At 44.1% G+C, this 25,402-nt stretch overlaps 1 protein-coding gene across 12 annotated transcripts in view; it reads right to left on the bottom strand.

Annotated features, from left to right (window-relative positions):
* The window catches only part of LOC5578520 (polypyrimidine tract-binding protein 2), a 1,002,030-nt gene that overhangs the window by 101,101 nt on the left and 875,527 nt on the right, over nucleotides 1–25,402 (bottom strand). For all 12 annotated transcript variants that reach the window (XM_021857613.1, XM_021857609.1, XM_021857612.1 and 9 more), the window contains 3 exons: nucleotides 19,218–19,344; nucleotides 3,898–4,169; nucleotides 3,555–3,830 (listed from right to left, as the gene is read on the bottom strand). In XM_021857613.1, the coding sequence (XP_021713305.1) occupies nucleotides 3,555–3,830; nucleotides 3,898–4,169; nucleotides 19,218–19,344 (675 nt within the window). The remainder of the gene's footprint in view (nucleotides 1–3,554; nucleotides 3,831–3,897; nucleotides 4,170–19,217; nucleotides 19,345–25,402) is intronic.

Here is a 25,402-nt window from a genome sequence, read left to right as displayed (position 1 = left end):
AAGTCGTGAGAAGCTTGAAAGCAAGGGAAAGGTCTAGGAGACTTCTGGGAGAAGTTCAGCAGACTTATGAGAGAAGTCCAGCAGACTTCTGGGAGAAGCCTAAGAGACTTCTTAAAGAAGTCCAGGAGACTTCAGGGAGAAGTCCAGGAGACTTCTGGGAGAAGTCCAGGAGACTTCTGGAAGAAGTCCAGGAGACTTTTGAGAGAAGTCCAGGAGACTTCTGGGAGAAGTCCAGGAGGCTTCTGGGAGAAGTCCAGGAGGCTTCTGGGAGAAGTCCAGGAGACTTCTCAACGTAGTCCAGGAGACTTCTGGGAGAAGTTCAGGAGATTTCAAGGAGAAATCCAGGAGATTTCTGGGAGAAGTCCAGTAAACTTCTGGGCGAAGTCCAGGAGACTACTGGGAGAAGTCCAGGAGACTTCTGAACGTATTCCAGGAGACTTCTGAACGTATTCCAGGAGACTTCTGAACGTAGTCCAGGAGACTTCTGAACGTAGTCCAGGAGACTTATGAACGTAGTCCAGGTGACTTCTGGGAGAAATCCGGGAGACTTCTGGGAGAAGTCCAGGAGACTTCTGGGAGAAGTCCAAGAGAATTCTGGGAGAAGTCCAGGAAATTTCCAGGGGAAATTCGGGATACTTCTGGGAAAAATCCGGGATACTTCTGGGAAAAGTCCAGGAGACTTCTGGGAGAAATCCAGGAGGCTTCTGGGTGAAGTCCAGGAGACTTCTGGGTGAAGTCCAGGAGACTTCTGGGAGAAGTCCAGGAGACTTCTGGGAGAAGTCCAGGAGACTTCTGGGTGAAGTCCAGGAGACTTCTGGGAGAAGTCCAGGAGACTTCTGGGAGAAGTCCAGGAGACTTCTGGGTGAAGTCCAGGAGACTTCTGGGTGAAGTCCAGGAGACTTCTGGGAGAAGTCCAGGAGACTTCTGGGAGAAGTCCAGGAGGCTTCTGGGAGAAGTCCAGGAGACTTCTGGGAGAAGTCCAGGAGACTTCTGGGAGAATTCCACGAGACTTCTGGGAGTCTGCGAGACTTGTGAGACAAATCCGGGAGACTTCTGGGAGAAGTCCAGGAGACTTCTGAAAGAAGTCTGGGAGACTTCTGGGAGAAGTCCAGGAGACTTTTGGGAAAAATCCGGAAGACTTCTGGAAGAATTCCGGGAGACTTCTGGCAGAAGTCTGAGAGACTTTAAAGAGAAGTCTGAGAGACTTCTGGGACAAATCTGGGAAACTTCTGGGAGAAATTCAGGAGACTTTTGGGAAAAATCCGGAAGACTTCTGGAAGAATTCCGGGAGACTTCTGGCAGAAGTCTGAGAGACTTTTAAGAGAAGTCTGAGAGACTTCTGGGACAAATCTGGGAAACTTCTGGGAGAAATTCAGGAGACTTTTGGGAAAAGTCCGGAAGACTTTTGGAAGAAGTCCGGAAGACTTCTGGTAGAATTCCGGGAGACTTCTGGGAGAAATATGGGAGACTTTTAGAAGAAGTCTGAGAGACAAATCCGGGAGACTTCTGGGAGAAGTCCGGGAGACTTTTGGAAGAAGTCCGGAAAACTTTTGGAAGAAGTCCGGGAGACTTCTGAAAGAAGTCCTGGAGCCTTCTTAGAGAAATCTAGTAGAGACATCTGGAAGAAGTCCAGTTCTGAGAGAAGACCAGAATTGACATTTGAGAGAATTCCAAAGGCGATTACTTAGTAAAGCCCAGAAATAAAAAGTTCAGAGGAGAGTCTGTGAGAAGTCCACAAGAGACTTTTAAGAGAAATAAGTTTTTCCGAAAGGGGTCCCGAAGAGAGTTTTGAAAAAAGTCCATAACACACTTCTGCGAGAAGTCAATTAGAAACATCTGAAAAATAATTGAAAGAGAATGTTTGTAGAAGTCCAAAGCAGACTTCCGTGAGAAATCCAGAAAAAATTACTGAATCCAGGAGACTAATATAACAAACATCTAGAAGTCTGCAAGTAGTTCATGGGATATTTCTGAGAGTAATCAAGAGCAGATTTTTGAGAGAATTGCAGAAAAGATTTCCGAGAGAAATCCAGCATATACTTCCGAGAGAAGTCCAGAAGACACTTTTAAGAGCATTCCAGAAGCGACTTATGAAAGGAATTCAAAAAATACGCGTATAAAAAAGACCAAGCAAAGAAAACTAAGGGAAGTCCAAAAATATATGAAAAAAGGCCAGTCGAAGTTTATGAGAGAAGTCCAGAGGAAACTTATGAGGAAAGTTCTGCAGTCCAGAAAAGGCATCCTAGAGAAGTTCAGATATGAATTATGAGAGAAGGCCAGATAAGAATTCTGAAAGAAATCCAGAAGAGACTTTTGAGAAAGGTCAAGAAGAGACTTCTAAGAGAAATCCAGCAGGGACCAGAAAATTATCCAGAAAAGATTTTTGAGGGAAGCTCGGAGGTAAATTTCAAGAAAAATCAAGAAGAAACTTCTGAGAGAGGTCCAGAATGAGATATGGGAGAGAAGGCTTCTGGGAAATGTCTTGTAGACATCAGGGAAAAGACTTGGAGATTTTTGGAAGAAAAATTGGATGCATCTGGAGGATATCTTGGAAACTTTCGGAAGTAGACATGAAGAATTAACGGGGAATACCTGCAAACTTCTGGGACTTCTAGAAAGATATTACACAGAAATCCAAAGAGGATTTTCTGAACAATATCCTTTGAATCGTCTCAGCATTTTTGTACCGAAAACTTTCAGAATTCTTGTTCAGAATACTACCAAGAATCTGGTTTTGGCCCTATCTAGAATTCTGGTTTAGAATTTTTGTCTCTGGATTCTGGATCTCTTCAGGACTCTGATCAATATCCACTCAGAATTCCGGATAAAAATCCATCAGGATTTGGGAGTATCTCTGCATAAGTTTGGTAGCTTGCCTGCAGAAGCCTGTAAGTTTTTCAGAATAAGTTTGGAAACTTCTCAGAAAAAGCTTAACAGCTTCACAGAAGAAGCTTAGAAGTTTCACAGAAGAAGCTTGGAAGCTTCGTCGAAGAAGCTAGGAAGCTTCTCAGCAGAAGCTAGGAAACTTCTCAGCAGAAGCTAGGAAGCTTCTCAGCAGAAGCTTGAAAGCTTCTCAGCAGAAACTTGGAAGTTTCTCAGCATAAGCTTCTTAGCAGAAGCTTGGAAGCTTCTCAGCAGAAGCTTGGAAGCTTCGTCGAAGAAACTTGGAAATATCTCAGCAGAAGCTAGGAAGCTTCTCAGCAGAAGCTTAGGAGCTTCTCAGCAGAAGCTTGGAAGCTTCTCAGCATAAGCTTGGAAGTTTCTCAGCAGAAGCTTGGAAGCTTGGAAGCAGAAGTTTGGAATCTTCTCCAGAAAAGCTTGAAAGCTTCTCAGCAGAAGCTTAGAAGTGAAGAAGCTTAAAAAGAATGAACTTTAAACTAGTATTCATGTATATCCAGATGCTTTTACGAGCAATTCTCAGTTTCTGTAAATTTACACACTTCGTATATCTTACGTAAACCTTGAGTTTGTATAATAATTTAAACCTTTGAACAAATCACTACAAATGTTAAAAGTTCGGTAACATGTCCGCAAACATTTTCAGTGGAACTCACCTGGAACGAGTTGTTCTTGGTGAAGGTGACAATCTTGAGCACCTTGCCGAACCGTTGGAAAATCTGGTACAGGATGTCCAGCGAGACCGGGTACAGTAGCGACTCGACGATGACCCGCAGCACGGTGTTGGGTCCGCCCTGGGTCGTGGCACCGCCCAGGGTCCCGCCGACCGTTCCGGTTCCGGGGTTCGAGTTGGTGTTGGCATGGTCGAGTGCCAGTGGCAGTGGCGATCCCGTCGGGGACTGCGTGAGGTCCTGAGTTTGCAGGGTGACGTTCTGGGGAAGAAGAGAGAAAAGGAAAGAGTTCGTAAGGCCTGTCTGAACCAATAGCTGAACAACTTACGGTGGCCGTATGGTTCTGGTCGGTCTTCAGCTCCCGGTGGTTGCTGAACTGCACGTAGACTGTCCGGCCGCGTACGATTGGGGGCGTGGCGGTGAACATGGTGACCATACTAGTGGCGGCAGTTTCGTCGGCCATCTCCAGGAAGGCTTGGTTCTTGCCCTTGAGGACCAGGACGTTGGTAACGCGTCCGAATGGGACTCCCAGGTGCATGACGTCCACCTCGCTCGATTCGTTCGGGATGTTCCGGATGTGGACCACCCGCGATGGTTTGGCTGTACGGAAGAGAAAACACATACGAACAACGGTCAATAATTGATTAAAATGTGCGAATTATTCAGCAAACGTAAATGTTTCTTTTTTAATCGCTCAACCGGACTTCGGTCCGAACCGGGAAGGTAATCCGATTCCGAAATTTGAACAGAGCAAACGGCATAATAAATGGGATGAAAATCGGTTCGGATACATTTTTTTTCGCGCCCGGTTGAGTGGATTTTATGACGACGACGACGACGTACGAACGGACAAACGGGTATCGGTTTTCCACATGAGGAAATATTTGGCCGGCGACGATCCACCAAAAGTGTGAACACTGAGGGGGGAATTGAGCCGAGATTCAGGCCCCGGGATTTATACTTTGTTTTGCCTACAAATTACGATTTTATATTCATTTAATTTTACGACGACGAGCGCTGCTCGCGATGGACCCAACGGAGGAGAAGTTATAAATGATCCATTTTTAATTGCCTTTAATGATTTTAATTGGTCGATTCGATGCGGGAGCGGAATGGAGCAGGAGAGAAGGGTGGACTCATAAAAACATTAAAGATTAAGCTCAGCGATGAATTTGATTTTTTACCCCGGAGTGGATCAATCGGAACCGGGGATCAAAGCGTTCGGGTAAGTTAATTAGGGAAATCAGGAGCGGGAAAAGTGTCAATCGGTGTACGAATGGTCGCTGGTATCGGTTTTTGCGTTAAAATGAGTACTTAAGTGATGTCATCCTGTTTGGATGGGTTTTCGGTAGTAAACTGTGATGGGGGAATTAATATATAATGTTGTTGGAGTACATTTATAAACATTTAAAAAGATTCATTAACTTTTTTGAACTGCATAGATTGTAGAAATATTCCCATTAGCATGATTTGACCAATTAATCTTGAGTAAACTATAGGTTTGTAGAATATTTAATCAAATAAATAAAGTTATATTTTCACTTTACTTTATGAGAAAAAAAATATATTAAAGATTTAAGAAATTAAATGCTATTTAAGTGAATTGATTTATAGGGGATGAACTAGAGTTCTGCTTCTTTATTTGAACATGTGACATATAATCGCTTATATAAGCAAGTCTTATGGGGCCTTCTTAGGCCGAGTGCTTAGATCCCGCGGCTACAACGCACAACCATGCTGAAGGTGTCTAAGTTCAATTCCCAGTCGGTCCAGGATTTTTTCGCAATGGAAATTTCCTTGACTTCCCAGGTCATAGAGTATCATCGTACCTGCCACACGATATACGAATTCGAAGATGGCAACTTTGGCCAAGAAAGCTCTCAGTTAATAACTGTGGAAGTGCTCATAAGAACACTAAGCTGGGAAGCAGGCTCTGTCCCAGTGAGGACATAATTCCAAGAAGAAATAGAAGCAAGTCTTATATAATAGGCAGATCTGAAAGTTGGACACCTAATTTGTAAAATATAAAGTTTGAGTAAACTAAGTGAATGAATTATTATTAAATATCATTACTGCAGCATTTTTGGATTTAAACATTATTTGGGATCGACTTACTTTCCGTTATCAATCTCGCTACATTTGAATCGTTGACCGAAGGTGTACCGTTCGACTCTATTCATTTTCACTCTAACAGAATTACAACCATTACAATCTAGACGAAAGTGATTACACCTGTTAATGTTCTGCGCTCTAATATCGTTGTCATTATCATATCTACTCCTTTGTACGAACACTCGCACGCGTTAGAATCGATTATTGACAATCTCAAAGAAGAAAAGTAACAAGACTCATTGTGTAGTCAAAGTCTTCTAACTATTGAGAGAAACGTAACTACACAGTAAGCATCTCTGCAGAAGCTTAGACAGCTTCTCAGCAGAAGCTTAGAGAGCTTCTCAAAAGAAGCTTAGAGAGATTCTCAGCAACAGAAGCATAAAAACTTACCAACAGGAGCATAGAGAGCTTCTCAGTAGAAGCTTAGAGAACTGCTCAGCAGAAAGTTGAAAGGGATTTTAAGCGAAAGCATAGAGTTTTCCAGCAAAATCATAGAGAGCTTCTTAGCAAAAGCTCAAAGCACTTCTCAGCAGAAGCTTGGAAAGTTTCTCAGCGAAAGCATAGAGAGGTTCTCAGCCAAATCATAAGGAGTCTCAGCAAAAGCATAAAGAGCTTCAGAACAAAAGCATAAAGAGCTCAGCAAAAGCATAGAGAGCATATCAACAGAAGCTAAGAAAGCTTCTCAGCAGAATCTAAGAGAGCTTCTCAGCAAAATAATAGAGATATTATCAGCAAAATCATAGAGAGCATCTCAACAGAAGCTTAGAAAAGTTCTAAGCAGAAGTTTGGAGAACTTCTCAGCACAAGGCTAGATAGCTTCTCAGCAGAAGCTCGGAAGCATCTCAGCAAAAACTCGGAAGCTTCTCCGCAGAAGCTCGGAAGCTTCTCAGCAGAAGCCTGGAAGTTTCTCATCAGAAGCTCGGAAGCTTCTCAGCAGAAGCCTGGAAGCTTCTCATGGAGCTTCTCAGTGGAAGCTCGGATGCTTATCAGAAGAAAATCGGAAGTTTCTCAGCAGAAGCTTGGAAGCTTCTCAGCAGAAGCTTGGAAGCTTCTCAGCAGAAGCTTGGAGTTTGGAAGTACAGAAGCATCTGAGCAGAAGTTCGAAAGCATCCGGACAGAAGCTCGGAAAGCTTCTCAACAGATGCTCGTGATGCTTCTCAACAGAAACTAGAAGCTTCCCGAACTGAACAGAAACTCGGGAAGCTTCTCAACAGAAGCTTGGAAGCTTCTCAACAGAAGCTTGGAAGCTTCTCAACAGAAGCTCTGGAAGCTTCTCAACAGAAGCTTGGATAGCTCCTCAGTATAAGCTAAACTTCTGCAGAAGTTTAGAAGCTTCTCAGTAGAAGCTTGGGAGCTTCTCAGCAGAAGCTTGGGAGCTTCTCAGCAGAAGCTTGGGAGCTTCTCAGCAGAAGCTTGGGAGCTTCTCAGCAGAAGCTTGGGAGCTTCTCAGCAGAAGCTTGGGAGCTTCTCAGCAGAAGCTTGAGAGCTTTTCAGCAGTAGCTTGGGAGCTTCTCAGCAGAAGATTTGGAGCTTCTCAGCAGAAGCTTGTTGAGCTTCTCAGCAGAAGCTTGTTGAGCTTCTCAGCAGAAGCTTGTTGAGCTTCTCAGCAGAAGCTTGTTGAGCTTCTCAGTAGAAGCTTGGGAGCTTCTCAGGCAAAGCTTGGGAGCTTCTCAGTGGAAGCTTGGAAGCTTCTCAACAGAAGCTTGGAAGCTTCTCAATAGAAGCTTGGAAGCTTCTCAACAGAAGCTTGGAAGCTTCTCAACAGAAGCTTGGAAGCTTCTCAACAGAAGCTTGGAAGCTTCTCAACAGAAGCTTGGAAGCTTCTCAACAGAAGCTTGGAAGCTTCTCAACAGAAGCTCTGGAGGCTTCTCAACAGAAGCTTGGATAACTCCTCAGTATAAGCAAAGAAAGCTTTTCTCCAGAAGTGTAGAAGCTTCTCAACAGAAGCTTGGAAGCTTCTCCGTAGAAGCTTGGGAGCTTCTCAAAAAAAGTTTGGGAGCTTCTCAGCATAAACTTGGGAGCTTCTCAGCATAAGCTTGGGAGCTTCTCAGGCAAAGCTTGGAAGCTTTTCAGCAGAAGCCTGGAAGCTTCTCAACAGAAGCCTGGAAGCTTCTCAACAGAAGGCTGGAAGATTCTCAGTAGAAGCCTGGAAGCTTCTCAGCAGAAGATTGGAAGCTTCTCGATAGAAGCTCGAAGATTGCCATCAGAAGCTCGGAAGCTTCGCAGCAGATGCTCGGAAACTTCGCAACAGAAGCATGGAATCTTTTCAACAGAAGCTCGGGAAGCTTTTCAATAGAAGCTCAGGAAGCTTCATAATAGAAGCTTGGGAAGCTTCTCAGCAAAAGCTTGGAAGCTTCTTAGAAGACGCTCAGAAACTCCCCAGCAAAATCCTTTTCGTATGTATGTTTCACGATAAGAGCTTAGATAATTCTTGACAGAAACTTGAAATGTGTCTAGCCATGAGCTTGAGAAATTTCTCGACAGAAGCCTGAAGGCATCTAAACAGAATCTTTTAAAATGTTTTCCTCACTAGCAATCTTAACGAAAGCTTTTCAATTTTCAACTTAAGCTGAAGGAGCTTACAACAGAAGCTGGGAAGCCTACTACATTAAAGCTTACGAGTGAATAAAATTTTTCATATTAAATTTTGAATTAATGTTGTAGAATCTATTCTTAATAGAAGCTTCTTAAGAACAAAGTATCACTTTTCCACCATTCGAATCCCATCCATTCATTGCCTTTAGGACGGTCTTCGCCCCCATCTCATCCACTTCTTCCCCAACCGCCCATTCACTGGAAATGAAGATAAATGGGCGCTCCGTTTCATTTCCCGGAGGTCGATTTCACTTTCCGTTCAGTGAGCGCCATGAATAGTGGCGAAGATCGACCTCACCTCTAACCCCTATTCCATACTGTCCATACAGTCGAGAAACTTTCCTTTGGACTTCCGGTTCCTTCTTCCAGACGACGACGACGACGACGAAGTCCTACCGAAAGAGAGGGGAGGTGGTCATCCCCAAGAGTCCATTCATCCAGCTCGACATCGACTGTCGTCTGTCAACGGTACTCTCGATTCTCCATCGAATGGTTCATAAATAAGCAACTCGCCGTCAACTCAAAGCTGCTTGCTGCTTTGTTTGACAGGCGACTTCCGTTCGTTTGTGTCGCCATTCAAGTAGCCTACATCGAGGCGTTAGGCGGAAATTTTTAACACCAGATGGCAGCAGTCAGCGCCTCGCCACTATACACTGGGTTAGCGGCCGGGAGAGCTTAATCATTTGCTCACGGTCTATTTATTATCGTTCAATTAATATAATTTATTGAAATTTATCGTCATTATCCTGGCGGATGACGGCGCGCGCACGGCAAATATAAATAAGCGAAATGAAAATTCCTAAAATTTTTGAAACACTTCACGCACCAGAGCCATCTGTTGGTCGGCTGCGTGGATTATTATGATGATGGTGATGATTATTTAACATGATTCGATTCCGGGGAGTTAATTTTAATTAACTCCGACCATGGCGGGGGGTTGGCGGCGAAATCCTTTACCCAACGGTGAGTTGCTGCGTTGTTGTGCGATAATTGATTATTATCATTAATTTTTTGACGGCATCAGATTTGGTTAATTGAAAGCTGTTCAGGACGAAGCCGAAGTGAAAAGCCAGGATTGGGATTTTAAAATGCGGAGAGTGCTCCAACGGTTGACAGGTGGACTTAATTGAAGGGTTTAGCTTGAAGCGATGATCGTCGGCAGCTATGGCGGAATGAAGCCGAGCTTAAGTTTGATGAAATGGGAGGATTTTTCGTGGAAAAAAATTGATGCTGAGAGTAACTATAGTTTGGAATTGGATTATGATCAGCTTTTGACAAAAGTGAGACTATACAATTTGTTTGAATTCCAATTATGATATTTTTTCCAGCTTTGCATCTTTTACTATTCAGCTTTAAATCTTTTGTTGGAAGCATGTCAAGCTTCAACTGGAAATATTTAAACTTTAGTAAGCTTCTTAAGCTTCAGTTGGAAGCTTTTCAAGCTTCTGTTGGAAGCTTTTCAAGCTCCAGTTGCAAGCTTTTCAATCGACAACTGGATTCAAATGGAAGCTTTTTAATCTTCAACTGTAAGCTTTTCAATCTTCAACTGGAAGCTTGGCAATCTTCAACTGAGAGCTTCTCAATCTTCAACTGGAAGCTTTTCAAGAACCAATTGAAAGATTTCCTAGCTTCATTTGGAACTCTTACAGTTGGAAGCTTCACCAGTTTTAGTTGCAAGTATTTTCATCATCATTTGAAAGCTTTTACGGCATGGCATAGTTTATTTCAGTGGTAAGCTTTTCAATGTTTTTTTTTTAATGTTTAGTAGGAAGCATGCAAATCTTCAGTTGGAACCTTTCCAAGCTTTAGATAGTAGCTTTTCAATCTTCAGCTGGAAGCTTTTCGAGCTTCGATTGGAAGCTTTTGTAGCTTCAGTTGAAACTTTTCTAGTTTAATTTTGGAGTTCTTCCAGTTGGAAGCTTTACCAGTTTTAGATACAAGTATTTCTATCTTAAATCGATTTTTTCCTGCATGATTTTTTTTAATTTTATTTTGTAGCTTTGGTACCAGTTTAGATTCCTGATGAGAAGCCTTTAAACATCAATCGAGTACCTTATAAATCGAGCTTTGGTGAACAAAAAATCGATAAAAACTTCAACTCCGTAGCTCTGAAATTGTTAAATGAAACATTTCATTTCTCCAAAAGCTTTGGGAGCAACTATGGAAGCTGCATACAGAAGCATTTCAAATAATTTTAATTAGACTAGAAGGCTTTACAATCTGTCACAATAAAATTCCCCAATTCACTGCTGAAGAACTTTTCAGACCCGTTTTGAGAAGATTGTCAAGCGTCTACAAAGCTTTTGTAGAAAAGTTTCCGCTAATAAGCTAATAAGAAGCAATTCCGTCGAGAAGCATTTCGAGCTTATGTTGAGAATCCTTTTGAGTTTCCGTCGAAAGTTATTCTGAAATACTATCGAACAGCCGTTCAAGCTTTTGTCAAGAAGTCTTTTAAGGAAACTTTTATGTTTTTGTCAAATAGATTTTCAAGCATCTGTCAAGAAGGATCCTGGACGGACCTGGTGTAGTGGTTAGAACACTCGCCTCTCACACCGAGAACCTGGGATCGAATCCCATCCCCGACATAGTCACTTATGACGTAAAAAGTTATAGTGACGACTTCCTTCGGAAGGGAAGTAAAGCCGTTGGTCCCGAGATGAACTAGCCCAGGGCTAAAAATCTCGTTAATAAAGTCAAACCAACCAACCTAAAACAAATCCTAAGAGAATTCTCAAGCAGAATCCTGAGGTAATTCTGAAGTAGGATTCTGAACCAAAGTCCCGAGAGGATTCTGAAGCAGAATCCCGAGAAGATTCTGAAACAGAATCCTGAGAAGACTCTGAAGCAGAATCCCGAGACGATTCTGAAGAAGAATTCTGATAGGAATCTTAAGCAGAATCCTGAGAGGATTCTGAAACAGAATCCCGAGAGGATTCTGAAGCAGAATTCCGAAAAGATTCTGAAGCAGATCGCGAGGATTCTAAACCAGAATCCTGAGAGGATTCTGAATCAGAATCTCGAAAGCATTCTGAGGCAGAATCCTGAGAAGATTCTGAAGCAAAATCCCGAGAGGATTCTGAAGCAAAATCCCGAGAGAATTTAAAGCAAAATTCCGAGAGGATTCTGAAGCAGCATCCCGAGGGGATTCTGAAGAAGAATCCCTAGAGCATTCTGAAGCAGATTCCTGAAAGGATACTAAGGCAGAATTCTGAAAGAATCCTGAAGCAGAATCCCGAGAAAATTCTGAAGCAAAAACCCGAGAGGATTCTGAAGCAGAACCCCGAAAAGATTGTGAAGCAGATTCCTAAAAGGATTTTGGAACAGAATTCTGAGAGGACTTCGGAGCAGAATACTTTTTAAAGCAGAATCCTGATACGATTCTGAACCAGAAGCCTGAGAGGATTCCGAACCTGAGATAATTCTGAAGCAGAATCTTGAAGGAGATTCTGAAGCAGAATCCTGAAAAGATTCTGAAGCAGAATCCTGAGAGGATTCTGAAGCAGAGTCCTGAGAGGATTCTGAAGAAGAATTCTGATAGGAATCTAAAGCAGGATCCTGAGGTGATTCTGAAGCAAAATCCTGAGAGGATTCTAAAGCAAAATTATGAGAGGATTCTGAAGCAAAATTATGAAAGGATTTTGAAGCACAATTTTAAAATAATTCTTAAGAAAAATCCTGAGAGGATTCTGAAACAAAACAGTGAGAGAATTCTGAAACACAATCCTGAAAGAATTTTGAAGCACAATCATGAGAGGATTCAGAAGCAAAATCCCGAGGATTCTGAAGGATTCTGAAGTAGAGTCCTGAGAGGATTCTGAAGAAGAATCCTCAGAAGATTCTGAAGCAGAACCCTGAGAGGACTCTGAAGCAGAATCCTGAGAGGATTCTGAAGCAAAATCCTTAGAGGATTCTGAAAAGGAATTCTGAGAGGATTTTGAAGCAGATTTCTGGGAGGATTCTGAAGAAGAATCCTGAGAGGGTTGTGAAGAAGAATCCAGAGACGATTTTGACGCAGATTCTGGAGAGTATTCTGATGCAGATTCTTGCGAGGAATCTGAAGCAGAATCTTGAGAGGATTCTGAAACAGAACCCCTAGAAGTTTCTGAAACATAATCCTGTAAGGATTCAGGAGAAAAATATTGACAGGGTTGTGAAGAAGAATCCTTAGTAGATACTTGAGACGACTCTTAAGCAGATCCTGAGAGGATTCTTTAAAAGAATCCTCAGATGATTCTGAAGCAGAATCCTGAGAGGGTTCTGACACAGATTCTTCTGAAGCAAAATCCTGAGAGGATTCTGACGCAGGTTATTGAGAGAATACTGAAGCAGAATACTGATAGGATTCTGAAGCAGAATCCTGAGAGGATACTGAAGCAGAATCTTGAGAGGATTCTGAAGCAGAACCATGAGAAAATTCTGAAACAGAATCCTGTAAGTATTCTGGAGAAAAATCCTGACAAGGTTGTGAAGAAGAATCCTCAGTAGATACTTGAGAAGACTCTTAAGCAGATCCTGAGAGGGTTCTGAAGCAGAATCCTGAGAGGGTTCTGACGCAGATTTTTCTGAAGCAGCATCCTGAGAGGATTCTGAAGCGGAATTTTGAGAGGATTCTGAAACAGAATCCTGAGAGGATTCTGAAGCGGAATCCTGAGAGGATTCTGAAGCGGAATCCTGAGAGAATTCTGAAGCAGAATCCTGAGAGGGTTGTGAAGAAGCATCCTGAGACGATTTTGATGCAGAACCCTGAGAGAATTCTGAAGTAGAATCCTGAGAGGATTCTGCAGCAGAATCCTGAGTGGATTCTGAAGAAGAATCCTGAGAGGGTTGACAAGAAAAATCCTGAGACGGTTTTGACGCAGATTCTTGAGAGTGTTCTGATGCAGATTCTGGAGAGTATTCTGATGCAGATTCTTGAGAGGATTCTGAAGCAGAATCCTGAGAGGATTCTGAAGCAGAAACCTGGGAAGATTCCTGGAGGATTCTGAAGCAGAATCCTGAGAGGGTTCTGAAGAAGAATCCTTAGAGGATTCTGAAGCAGAATCCTTAGAGGATTCTGAAGCAGAATCCTTAGAGGATTCTGAAGCAGAACCCTGAGAGGATTCTGAAGCAGAATCCTAAGAGGATTCTGAAGCAGAATCCTAAGAGGATTCTGAAGCAGAATCCTAAGAGGATTCTGAAGAAGAATCAAGAGAGGATTCTGACGCAGATTCTTGGGAGGTTCCTGAGAGAATCCTGAAACTAAATCCTGAGAGAATTCTGAAGCAGAATCCTGAGAAGATTTTGACGCAGATTCTGGAGAGGATTCTGATGCAGATTCTTGAGAGGATTCTGAAGAGAATCCTGAGCGGATTCTGAAGCGGAATCCTGAGAGGACACTGAAGCAGAATCCTGACGGGATTCTGAAGCACAATCTTGAGAGGATTCTGAAGAAGAATCTAGCAAGGATTCAGAACTATGATGAGTCTGAACAAGAATCCTTAGAATTCTTAGATTCTGAATGAGAACCTTGAGATGACTGGAACAGAATACTGCGAGGATTCTGACCAAGAATCGGGAGAAAATTGTAAGCCAAGTCTTGAAAAGATTTCGAGCATAGTCATGAGTTAAATCCTGGGAGAATAGCAAACCAAATTCTGTTGAAATTAGTAGTTGAGCATTATGAACAGAATTTTAAGGGAATTCTGAGAAAATTAATAGAGGATTCTAAACCATTATCCTGAGAGGATTTTGAGCAAAAAATTGAAGCTTCAATCACGATATTTTTCAGCCTCTAAAGAGAATCATTATAAACTTTTGGGCGGTTATTTCTTTTACTTTGAAAATTTGGGAGAATTCTATATTTATTCGAAGATATTTCAAAGAAGATTTTGGTACTTGTCTGTTGATTTTCATGCTTCTATTAGAAATTTATCCGAAATCTGTCATCTGAATCTTATCGATCAGAGAAAACAATAAATATTCGAGAATTTTCCCAAGTTTCTTAACAAAGTTTTCTCACCATCCCTAGCAGCAACCCTCCCCAACCATAATGGCTCCATTAGCTAAATCAAAACCCAGTTTAAAAGCACATCATAATTTCCACAGCTTCACTTGAAAAACGATAAATCAAAAACCCACGTCGGACGTCAGCGCCGCCAAACATGTTTTCCCAACTCGGGCGGCACTCTTCGGCGAAGAACCAAGACCCGCGCCATAATCATAAATCATCAACCCGAAAAGAAATCTCCGTTTCGGGGAGCTTGTTATTGCCTTCGAGTAGGTAAAACAGGAGGCCTCAGTGGTCACCAATGGCACCTTACTTTACCACTCTGTTTTTGTAAGAGTAAATAAATATTAAGTGGCACGCAAAGTGGGTTTGTGGCTTGGCAACAACCCGTCGCCGAAATTAGATTTATAATAATCACAGTGAGGATTTTTTATCCTATCTCCAAGGCGACATAAAAGAATAACCAGAAAGGGTTGCAAGGGGATTCCGAATCCTGTTGCCGAGACTTCCCCGGGAGCAGATTTATGTCCTATTAAGGATCATGGTTAATATTTATGAATTTGAAGATTAAATCTTCTCTGGTGACAGAAGCAGGTTCGTACAGGTCAAACCAAATCGTCGCCCTAAGGGCAAATGGAGGGAAATCCTCGTTTTTTTCCTCTTAGGTTCCTTCTCTAATGATCTCCAGTGGCTCCTGTGGACTAGATTCCGAGGCAGATTCACAGGTGTATCCTGCGGCGGTGGGCCTGGTGATGACGTGAGAGCACATATAAGTCATGCCTTTTAGGAAGAAGCATGTAGCCTTAGAGATATCGCACAATAGCTTGGAGGCAAGGGCGAAGGGGTCGGTGGAGAAGGGGGAAGATCAGTAAAGGGAATTACACGTGTAACTTAATGTCGATTTAGGATAAAAGCCTACAACCGCCTCCCGGAATAAGGACATGTACGTATCTACAGTTGTGTTCGGAATAATAGTACTATATATTGAATTTTCATTCAAAATGCTCAAACTGATGTAACTTTGTTCCTGTATGAGTTAATGATAAAAATTTTCATTAAGTTTAGCAGCTAGTGAAATCACTCAAAACAATAGTATTTTAGAAATTTTACTAATGTATTTATATACCTACTCATATAAGAACAAAGTTACACCATGCCACCAAGTATTTTGTATGAAAATCTGCTCTCACTACTATTATTCTGAACACAACTGTACCTGTAACCAATAACGAAAAGAAGAAGACAGAGCAGGAATATGACTGCGATGACAACGCACGATGACGCCTTTAGGCCAAGATATATGATAATGGTCTTTGGTCGTCCTTCCGTCCATATATTCACCCCGAAAGAGCAACAGCGGAAACATCAGGCCAACCCCGAAACCGGAAATGGGCAGATTTGTCACCGGGGCAATCTGGGTGCTGGTTGGTTGGCTGGTTGGCTGGCTTGAAAAAGGGTTCTTTGATGGAGCGGGCTTTTTGTGTGGGTATCATCGAGTCCATTAAAGGTGATTCGGCTGTCGGAATGGAAATGGAAGAAGGCAGTTTAGCGATAAACGAGATCGAAAGCCGTCGGAATGGAGCGATTTATAAATCATCATTTCAAGTGGATTTAAGGATGGTGAAAAACTGAAATGATTTTGGGACAGAAAGTTGTCCGAAAAGTAACAATATATTTTTCATTTATTCGCAATAACATCTATTCAACTAAACTTAATATTTCAAAAAGATTCAAACAATTTCTGACGATAGTTTTAATATTTTTCCAAAGCTTCTGCTGAGAAGCTCCCAGGCTTCTGCTGAGAAGCTTCCAGGTTTCTGCTAAGAAGCTTCCAGGCTTCTGCTGAGAAGCTTCCGATTTTCTGCTGGAAAGCTCCCAAGCTTCTGCTGAGAAGCTGCCAAGCTTCTGCTGAGAAGCTTCCAAGCTTCTGCTGAGAAGCTCCCAAGCTTCTGCTGAGAAGCTCCCAAGCTTCTGCTGAGAAGCTCCCAAGCTTCTGCTGAGAAGCTCCCAAGCTTCTGCTGAGAAGCTCCCAAGCTTCTGCTGAGAAGCTCCCAAGCTTCTGCTGAGAAGCTCCCAAGCTTCTGCTGAGAAGCTCCCAAGCTTCTGCTGAGAAGCTCCCAAGCTTCTGCTGAGAAGCTCCCAAGCTTCTGCTGAGAAGCTCCCAAGCTTCTGCTGAGAAGCTCCCAAGCTTCTGCTGAGAAGCTCCCAAGCTTCTGCTGAGAAGCTCCCAAGCTTCTGCTGAGAAGCTCCCAAGCTTCTGCTGAGAAGCTCCCAAGCTTCTGCTGAGAAGCTCCCAAGCTTCTGCTGAGAAGCTCCCAAGCTTCTGCTGAGAAGCTCCCAAGCTTCTGCTGAGAAGCTCCCAAGCTTCTGCTGAGAAGCTCCCAAGCTTCTGCTGAAAAGCTCCCACGCTTCTGCTGAGAAGCTCCCACGCTTCTGCTGAGAAGCTCCCAAGCTTCTGCTGAGAAGCTCCCAAGCTTCTGCTGAGAAGCTCCCAAGCTTCTGCTGAGAAGCTCCCAAGCTTCTGCTGAGAAGCTCCCAAGCTTCTGCTGAGAAGCTCCCAAGCTTCTGCTGAGAAGCTCCCAAGCTTCTGCTGAGAAGCTCCCAAGCTTCTGCTGAGAAGCTCCCAAGCTTCTGCTGAGAAGCTCCCAAGCTTCTGCTGAGAAGCTTCCAAGCTTCTGTTAAGAAGGTTCCAAGCTACTGCTGAGAAACTTTCAGGTTTTGGATTCTGCTGAGAAGCTTCCAGGCTTCTGCTGAGAAGCTTCCAGGCTTCTGCTGTGAAGCTTTCAAGCTTCTGCTGAGAAGATTCCAAGCTTCTGCTGAGAAGCTTCCAAGCTTTTGCTGAGAAGCTTCTAAGATTTCGCTGAGAAGCTTCCAAGCTTGTGCTGAGAAGCTTCCAAGTTTCTGGTGAGATGCTTCCAAGCTTCTGCCAAGAAGCTTCCAAGCTTCTGCTGAGAAGCTTCCAGGCTTTTGCTGAGAAGCTTCCAGGTTTCTGCTAAGAAGCTTCCAGGCATCTGCTGAGAAGCTTCCAGGCGTCTGCTGAGAAGCTTCCAGGCGTCTGCTGAGAAGCTTCCAGGCGTCTGCTGAGAAGTTCCAGGGAAAAATTCTGCTGAAAAGCTTCCAAGCTTCTGCTGGAAAGACCCCATGTTTCTACTGAAAAGATCCCAAGATTCTGCTGAAAAGACCACAAGCTTCTACTGAAAGGATCCCAAGCTTCTGCTGAGAAGCTTCGGCTGAGAAGCATTCAGGCGTCTGCTGAGAAGTTCGAGGGAAAATTTTCCTATACTTAAACTTCCAGATGAAGTTTTCTCAAACTTCCAGAAGAAGTTTTCCCAAAACTTCCATGCGATTTTTTCCCAAACTATTACAAATTTAAGACTGGACAGGAAATCATTTTGCAAAATCCAGGCGAAGTTTTCCAGGAGATTTTTTGTTCAAACTTCCTGGACAAATGTTCTTAAACTTCCAGGTGAAGTTTTCTCAAACTTCCAAGAGAATTTAGACAAAGCTTCCAGTAGAAATTTTTCAGGATTTCCAGGAGGAGTTTTCCTAAGTTTCCATGGAAAGATTTCCCAGACTTCCAGAGGAAGTTCTTCCTCGCTTCCAAGAAAAGTTTCCCCATGCTTCCAGGGGAAGTTTTCCTAAACTTGCTGGGGATTTTTTTTTTCAAACTTCCAGGAAAGTTTTCCCAAACTTGCAGGAGGAGTTTTCCCCGATTTTTTTTCAAACTTTCAGGAAATTATTTTCCAAAATTAAGAGGAGTGTTACTATGTTTCCGAATTTATTCCAAATTTCTTGAAGAAGTAGTCATACTTTCAGAGAAAGCATTCTTATTTATAAGAGAAAGATTTCCAAAATTTCCAGGAGTAGCTTTCTAAGAATAGTTTCCTAAATTTTACAGGGTAATTTTCTGCAAACAAAGATCTAATAGGAACTCGAAAATCAATTATGTAAAGTGTCTGAAAAATATAAATCTATAGGAAACCAAATGCTCTAAGAACATCTTTAAACAACTACAAACATTACATCATCAATTTACGACTAACTTCTACCAACTTTTCATTGCCCATAATCGCTCGCTTATTACCCTCGTTAACTTATCACTCACGACAGCCGTTTCGTCTTCATTCTCCATCGATTCGAGACCATCGACGAGCGCTAATTGTCGTCACCCCCTTCATCACTCTCCCTCCTCGTCAAATTCCCTTCCCTTCCTCCCGGGCAATCCGAGACAAATAAATATTAATGCCCGTCAAATTAGCACAACATAAACTATCATCCATCTCTCACTCTCCCCATTTCCCAGCGCCAGGACCTGATTCCGATCCACTCGAACAAACTTTCCGATCTGGATTCGAACTTTGTCTTGCTGGCTGCTCTTCATCTCCGATAATAGTCCCGAGCAGAGCAACCGTACAAACAATAAACGATGAATAAAACATCGGTTTCGATCCCTTCCCCCTGCCGTTGCCAACAGTTCCCCGGAAACTTCTGGGATCCGTTCAAAGGATCAAATCTCAACCACGACGACGACCGTTGGCAAAACAACAGGCACCTTCATCGATTTATCTCGAACTGAGAAAGAGGTTATGGGGAGGAAGGGAAATCGTTTTCGAATTGGAAATTAAATGATAACAGCGATGAATTAAGCAACTTCCTAGGAAAACCGCCTCCAGCCCTTCCCCGCTCCAATTGGCTTTGACAAACCGTTTGTCTGTTTATCTATCATCAGAATAAGGTCTGCCTGGGTCCACCTCACGCAATCGTTGTCGTCGGCGTCGTTGTCATTGCACATTAATTCAATTCATCGGCGCTGAAGGCCTTCTTGGCGATATCAAAGAAATGTCCGTTGGAAGATTTCCGACAGGATAAGACACTGAAACAGGCCGCTTTGAACCGGTCCAGGTTGAGCGATGATGTCAAGAACATAAATACGCCAGAAGACGCTAGATACTCACTGATAGCTCCGACGCCGATCACTGTGTTCGGTTCCAGCTTGGCCTTCTTGGTGGCCAGGTCCTGGTTGTTGTTGTCCGATGCTGGTGCCATGACTGCTGCCTGACTGAGGAGTTCGTCGCTACCGCGCTGTGGAAGATACGAGAAGAGGGGGAAGCTGTTAGAATTCGGTTTTACTGATGGCTTTTAAAACGGCTCCGTAATGCGTTTAGACATGTGAGCCCAGAAGTTGAGTTTTAATTCAGGTCTATCCAATTATATTTAGGAAATGGAAAGTTATGATGTTTTAGCTAAGATTTTGACCACCAAGGTGGTTTTCCAGGGAACTGGACGAAGTCTTCCAACGAGCTGGAAGAAATCTTCCAACGAGCTGGAAGAAGTCTTCCAACGAGCTGGAAGAAGTCTTCCAACAAAATGGAGGAGGTCTTCCAACGAGCTGAAAGAAGTCTTCCAACTAGCTGGAAGAAGACTCCCAACGAGCTGGAAGAAGTCTTCCAACGAAATAGAAGAAGTCTTCCAACAGAAAGGAAGTCTTCCAACGGGAAGAGCGTCTTCCAGCGGAATGGGAGTCTTCCAATGGGACTTCTGCTGAGAAGATTTCAGGCTCCTGCTGAGAAGCTTCCAGGCTTTTGCTGGGAAGCTTCCAGGCTTCTGATGAGAAGCTTCCAGGCTTCTGCTGAGAAGCTTCCAGGCTTCTGCTGAGAAGCTTCCAGGCTTCTGCTGAGAAGCTTCCAGGCTTCTGCTGAGAAGCTTCCAGGCTTCTGCTGAGAAGCTTCCAGGCTTCTGCTGAGAAGCTTCCAGGCTTCTGCTGAGAAGCTTCCAGTCTTCTGCTGAGAAGCTTCCAGGCTTCTGCTGAGAAGCTTCCAGGCTTCTGCTGAGAAGCTTCCAGGCTTCTGCTGAGACGCTTCCAAGCTTCTGCTGAGAAGCTTCCAGGCTTCTGCTAGGAAGGTTCCAGGCTTCTGCCGAGAAGCTTCCAGACTTCTGCTGAAAAGCTTCTTGGGCTTCTGCTGAGAAGCTTCCAGGCTTCTGCTGAGAAGCTTCCAGGCTTTTGCTGGGAAGCTTCCAGGCTTTTGCTGGGAAGCTTCCAGGCTTCTGCTGAGAAGCTTCCAGGCTTCTGCTGAGAAGCTTCCAGGCTTCTGCTGAGAAGCTTCCAGGCTTCTGCTGAGAAGCTTCCAGGCTTCTGCTGAGAAGCTTCCAGGCTTCTGCTGAGAAGCTTCCAGGCTTCTGCTGAGAAGTTTCCAGGCTTCTGCTGAGAAGCTTCCAGGCTTCTGCTGAGAAGCTTCCAGGCTTCTGCTGAGAAGCTTCCAGGCTTCTGCTGAGAAGCTTCCAGGCTTCTGCTGAGAAGCTTCCAGGCTTCTGCTGAGAAGCTTCCAGGCTTCTGCTGAGAAGCTTCCAGGCTTCTGCTGAGAAGCTTCCAGGCTTCTGCTGAGAAGCTTCCAGGCTTCTGCTGAGAAGCTTCCAGGCTTCTGCTGAGAAGCTTCCAGGCTTCTGCTGAGAAGCTTCCAGGCTTCTGCTGAGAAGCTTCCAGGCTTCTGCTGAGAAGTTTCCAGGCTTCTGCTGAGAAGCTTCCAGGCTTCTGCTGAGACGCTTCCAAGCTTCTGCTGAGAAGCTTCCAGGCTTCTGCTAGGAAGGTTCCAGGCTTCTGCTGAAAAGCTTCTTGGGCTTCTGCTGAGAAGCTTCCAGGCTTCTGCTGGGAAGCTTCCAGGCTTCTGCTGGGAAGCTTCCAGGCTTCTACTGAGAAGCTTCCAGGCTTCTGCTGAGAAGCTTCCAGGCTTCTATTGAGAAGCTTCCAGGCTTCTGCTGAGAAACTTCCAGGCTTCTGCTGAGAAGCTTCCAGGCTTCTGCTGAGAAGCTTCCAGGCTTCTGCCGAGAAGCTTCCAGGCTTCTGCTGAGAAGCTTCCAGGCTTCTGCTGAGACGCTTCCAAGCTTCTGCTGAGAAGCTTCCAGGCTTCTGCTAGGAAGGTTCCAGGCTTCTGCTGAGAAGCTTCCAGACTTCTGCTGAAAAGCTTCTTGGGCTTCTGCTGAGAAGCTTCCAGGCTTCTGCTGAGAAGCTTCCAGGCTTCTGCTGAGAAGCTTCCAGGTTTCTTCTGAGAAGCTTCCAGGCTTCTGCTGAACACTTGCAGGCTTCTGCTGCGAAGCTTCCAGGCTTCTGCTGAAAAACTTCCAGGCTTCTGCTGAGAAGCTTCCAGGCTTAATGTTTCCCACATTTCCAATGGAAGTTTTCCCATAGTAGAGCAGTTTTCCCAAACTTTCAGGGGAAGTTTTCCAAAACTATTGGAAGAAGTCGTCAAACTAAATGGATGGAGTCTTCAAACAAACTGGAAGAAGTCTTCGAACGAACAACTCCACATCAGAAGGGCATGTTTTTGGAACCTTTGATTCCCTGATTGAAGTTGGACTTCGCCTCGGTCCTCAATATCACCCCTAAAACAATGAAACCCTCATTCACCAAACTCCACCCCTTCAATCAAACTGCCTTTTAAAACAATCTCACCACACTCACTCGATCGAACCTTTCGCAAATAGGATTCCTCCGGTCCCGGGAGCCAGCCGCAAAAATTGCCGGCCAAAATCCTTTTAAAGCACCACCACTTAGGGCTAATATCCGATCCGGAAAACCAAAAATCACCATCCCAACCATGTCCGGAAATACGCGTACACGTAGAAAGAAAGCAAAACTTCCAGTGTTTCTTTTTCCGTGATTAATTTGGGTCAGCTCGAACCTTTTTCCCCCCCTTCAGCCCCTAGTGATGCCTTTCCGAAAAATCTTCTCTTACCTGTGCAGAACTACTTCGAAAGAAATTGTTTCGAAAACATCATCCCTTAACAACACACACACATGATGTGGTTTTGCGATTTTCACTCGATTCAACTTTCGTGTTTCCTGAGTCGGAAGGAGGAGGTTTCGGATCGAGATAAGGATTTTCATTTTTTTCTTCACCAAGCCCAACCGCAACAGCTAGGGAAGTAGTAGCTTTGAGAGGTCGATGGTTTTCCTGGTTTGGATTTTTCACTTTTAGTCGGTGGATAAAAAAGGGCAAGTCGGTGTTGAAAGGTGCTGAACGTTTTTTAAGCTGGACGAAAACGGCAGCCGGATTAACGAACATTTAAAGAAGGGAAGTACTTTATGTTTTATCTAAAAGTTGCCAAGGTAGTAAAGATATATTTTATCGGTAAATTAACAAAAATAAGCAATGATAAATTTGGAAAAAATGGAAACATGTTCCAAGGTAAACCAATTCTTCAACAATTTCAAACACATCTCCATCAAACACTAACTCAGCACCTATACCAAGCCTATCTCGATGTTTACTTGCAACCATGTACTTAATTTTGGTAGAATCAATGGTCAGGTCTCGCTGTCTCATGTGCGAGGAACAGTATGTGCGACCGTATTATGATAGAGCCGTTTCTCTGCACGCCAGTTCTCATAATAGCACCCTCGAGTGCAATGTTGAACAGCAAATTCGAAAGTGCGTCTCCTTGCTTCAATCCGACTAACGTCTTAAACAAGGTTGATACCTTATCTGCAAACCGAACACTTGATTTCGTACCATCCAGCGTTGCAGGTATCAGCCTAATTAGTTTCGCCAGAAAACCATGTTCACCATGCGTCTTGAAATCAATAAACAGATGGTGGATCTGCAAGTTATACTCTCGGAATTTATCTAAGATCATTCGCAAGGCAAACGTATCCGCCTAATTAGCTTCGCCGGAAAACCATGTTCAGCCATTATCTGCCACAGCTCATTTCTTTTCACTTAATCGTACGCCACCTTGAAATCAATAAACAGATGATGAGTCTGCAAGTTATACTCTCGAGATCTATCGCACCATTTGTAAGGTAAACATCTGGTCCGTTGTCGAGCGGTCCTTACGAAAACCAGCTTGGTATTCGCCGACGAAGGACTCCTTGAGTCAGTCTGTTAAACAGGATGCTCGACAGTATTTCGTACGCCAAATTCAGCAGGGTAATTCCTCTGTGCTTGGAACGATTGCGAAAGGATTGAAGCTGAATAATGTTCCCGGACCAGATGGTATCCCTAATATTGCGCTAAGGGCAGCAAACTTGGCGTTCCCAGCGTTGCAGAAGTTTCTAGCGGAAGACGGCTTCCCAGACAGATGGAAGGCGCAGAAGCTGGTGTTGCTGCCGAAACCGGGAAAACCGCCAGGAGATCCTGATTCATATAGAGCACTTCTGGAGAAGGTCATCCTCGACAGGCTGACGATCTACACGGAAGGCGAGAGCGGATTGTCGAAAAGGCAGTTCAGATTCCGTAAAAAGACTTCGACGGTAGATACTATGCGGATGGTCATCGCGTGCGCGGAGAAAGCGTCAAAGCACAAGAGGAGAGGCAGTGCGCATTGGTAACGATAGATGTTATGAACGCGTTCAACAGTGCCCGTTGGGAGGCTATCGTCGCAGCCCTACAAAGAGTGCGCATCCTCGAATTTCTCTGTAAAGTTCTGCAAAGCTACTTTCAGAACCGTGTATTGGTTTACGACACAAACCAGGAACGGATGTCAGCCAAAGTAACGGCGAGAGTTCCACAGGGATCCATACTTGGTCCAACACTGTGGAATATGATGTACGATGAAGTTCTAACCTTGACACTGCCGAGAATGCGAAGGAGGTGGAGATGCTGACGGAGGAATCACTAGACATCATTAAATCGTTGATGACTGGGGTCAATCTGCAGTTAACCCACCCCAACGGAGGTGGTGCTGGTCAGTAATTGCAAGACAATCAAGATCAACGTCGGAGGACACGCAATCTCATCGAAGCGCTCTCTAAAGCACCTTGGAGTAATGGTCGACAGGCTAAACTTCAACAGCCACGTAGACTGCCTGCGAAAAGGCAGCGGAAGCAGCGAACACTGTAGCTAGGATCATGCTCAACATTGGAGAACCAAGAAGCGTCCATATTGAGATACGGAGTCACGGCTTGGGCTGCAGCGTTAAGTACCAAACGCAATCGAGAGAAGCTGGCAGGTACGTTCCGGCTCATGGCTATACGAGTGGTGAGTGCACTACAAGGAATGTGAGGAACATCATCAGATGGCCAAGTGGTAGCAGGAGTGGAATAACTCGGAGAAAATAAGGTGGACTCACAGACTCATTCGTGTTGGTGAGGACGACCAGAAAACATGGAGAAGTTAACTTTTTCCTGACCCTGTTTTTGTCGGGCCATGGATGCTTCCGAACACGCAGAGCCAGGCCGGACAGGCTAAGTATAGAGGAGACACCGTAGAATGGTTTATTCGACTGCCCATTATTCAAGGATATAAGAAGCGAGATGATGTCAGAAACTGCAAGCGTCCTAAATCCGGACAACATCGTGCAGAACATGTGCCAGCATGGAAGCACTTGAAATGCGATGAACAGAAAGATAACGCGGATTATGTCGTCGCTGCAAAGCAGATGGCGTTAAAACCAGAGAGCTCCGGACCGCGATCGGAGTAGACTAGATCCTCCGTCGGGGACTAGATCGAGTAGGACGGACGTAGCGTAATATCGGTAATAAGTTGTCGGGGCGCCTGTAAGCCGGAAATCATCCTCCAACCGGAATTGCAGAACCGAGCCTGGCACGTGGCCGACCAACGTCGAGTCGGAGTAGGCTGAGTCCACCGCCGGGGTCAAGCTGAGTAATTCGCGAAACAGAACCGGCAAAAGGTCGTCGGGGCGCCTGTGAACCCTCCACCGGAATCGCAGATCCGACCTCGACATCTGCCCGGATAGCATATCGATGATTGTACGACATTTCCCAGAATGACGTTCCCCAGAACGACATTCCCCAGAACGCCATTCCCCAGAATGCGACATTCCCCAGAAATTCATTCCCCAGAATGGGACATTCCCCAGAAAAAAAAATAGCAAGAGATGTTTGGGGTCTTAAAATCCAGTTAAATGGTTAGTAGTAAATAGTGAACGCATTTAACTGCAAAATCGAGGAAAACCAAATTATAGTTCTCATTGGTAAAACATTTTCGTATTTTTTTAATGACATTGTTTTCAATCTTTCGTTTTTTGACTGGAGAATCTTTAAATCCAAAATTCTAGAAATACATCAAATACAGCGCCACCTTTGGTCAGAAATGTAATTCGAACCTTTTGGACAATTTTTATATATTTTTGACGATTTTCTCTTTACAATCTTCAAGCACGTTTAGTCCCTCCTTAGAGTTGA

The sequence above is a fragment of the Aedes aegypti genome, chromosome 1 (assembly GCF_002204515.2).
Source record: "Aedes aegypti strain LVP_AGWG chromosome 1, AaegL5.0 Primary Assembly, whole genome shotgun sequence".
NCBI classification, from domain to species: Eukaryota; Metazoa; Arthropoda; class Insecta; order Diptera; family Culicidae; genus Aedes; species Aedes aegypti.
The sequence above is the reverse complement of the archived record's forward strand: the minus strand, read 5'-3'. Positions and strand labels throughout refer to the sequence as shown.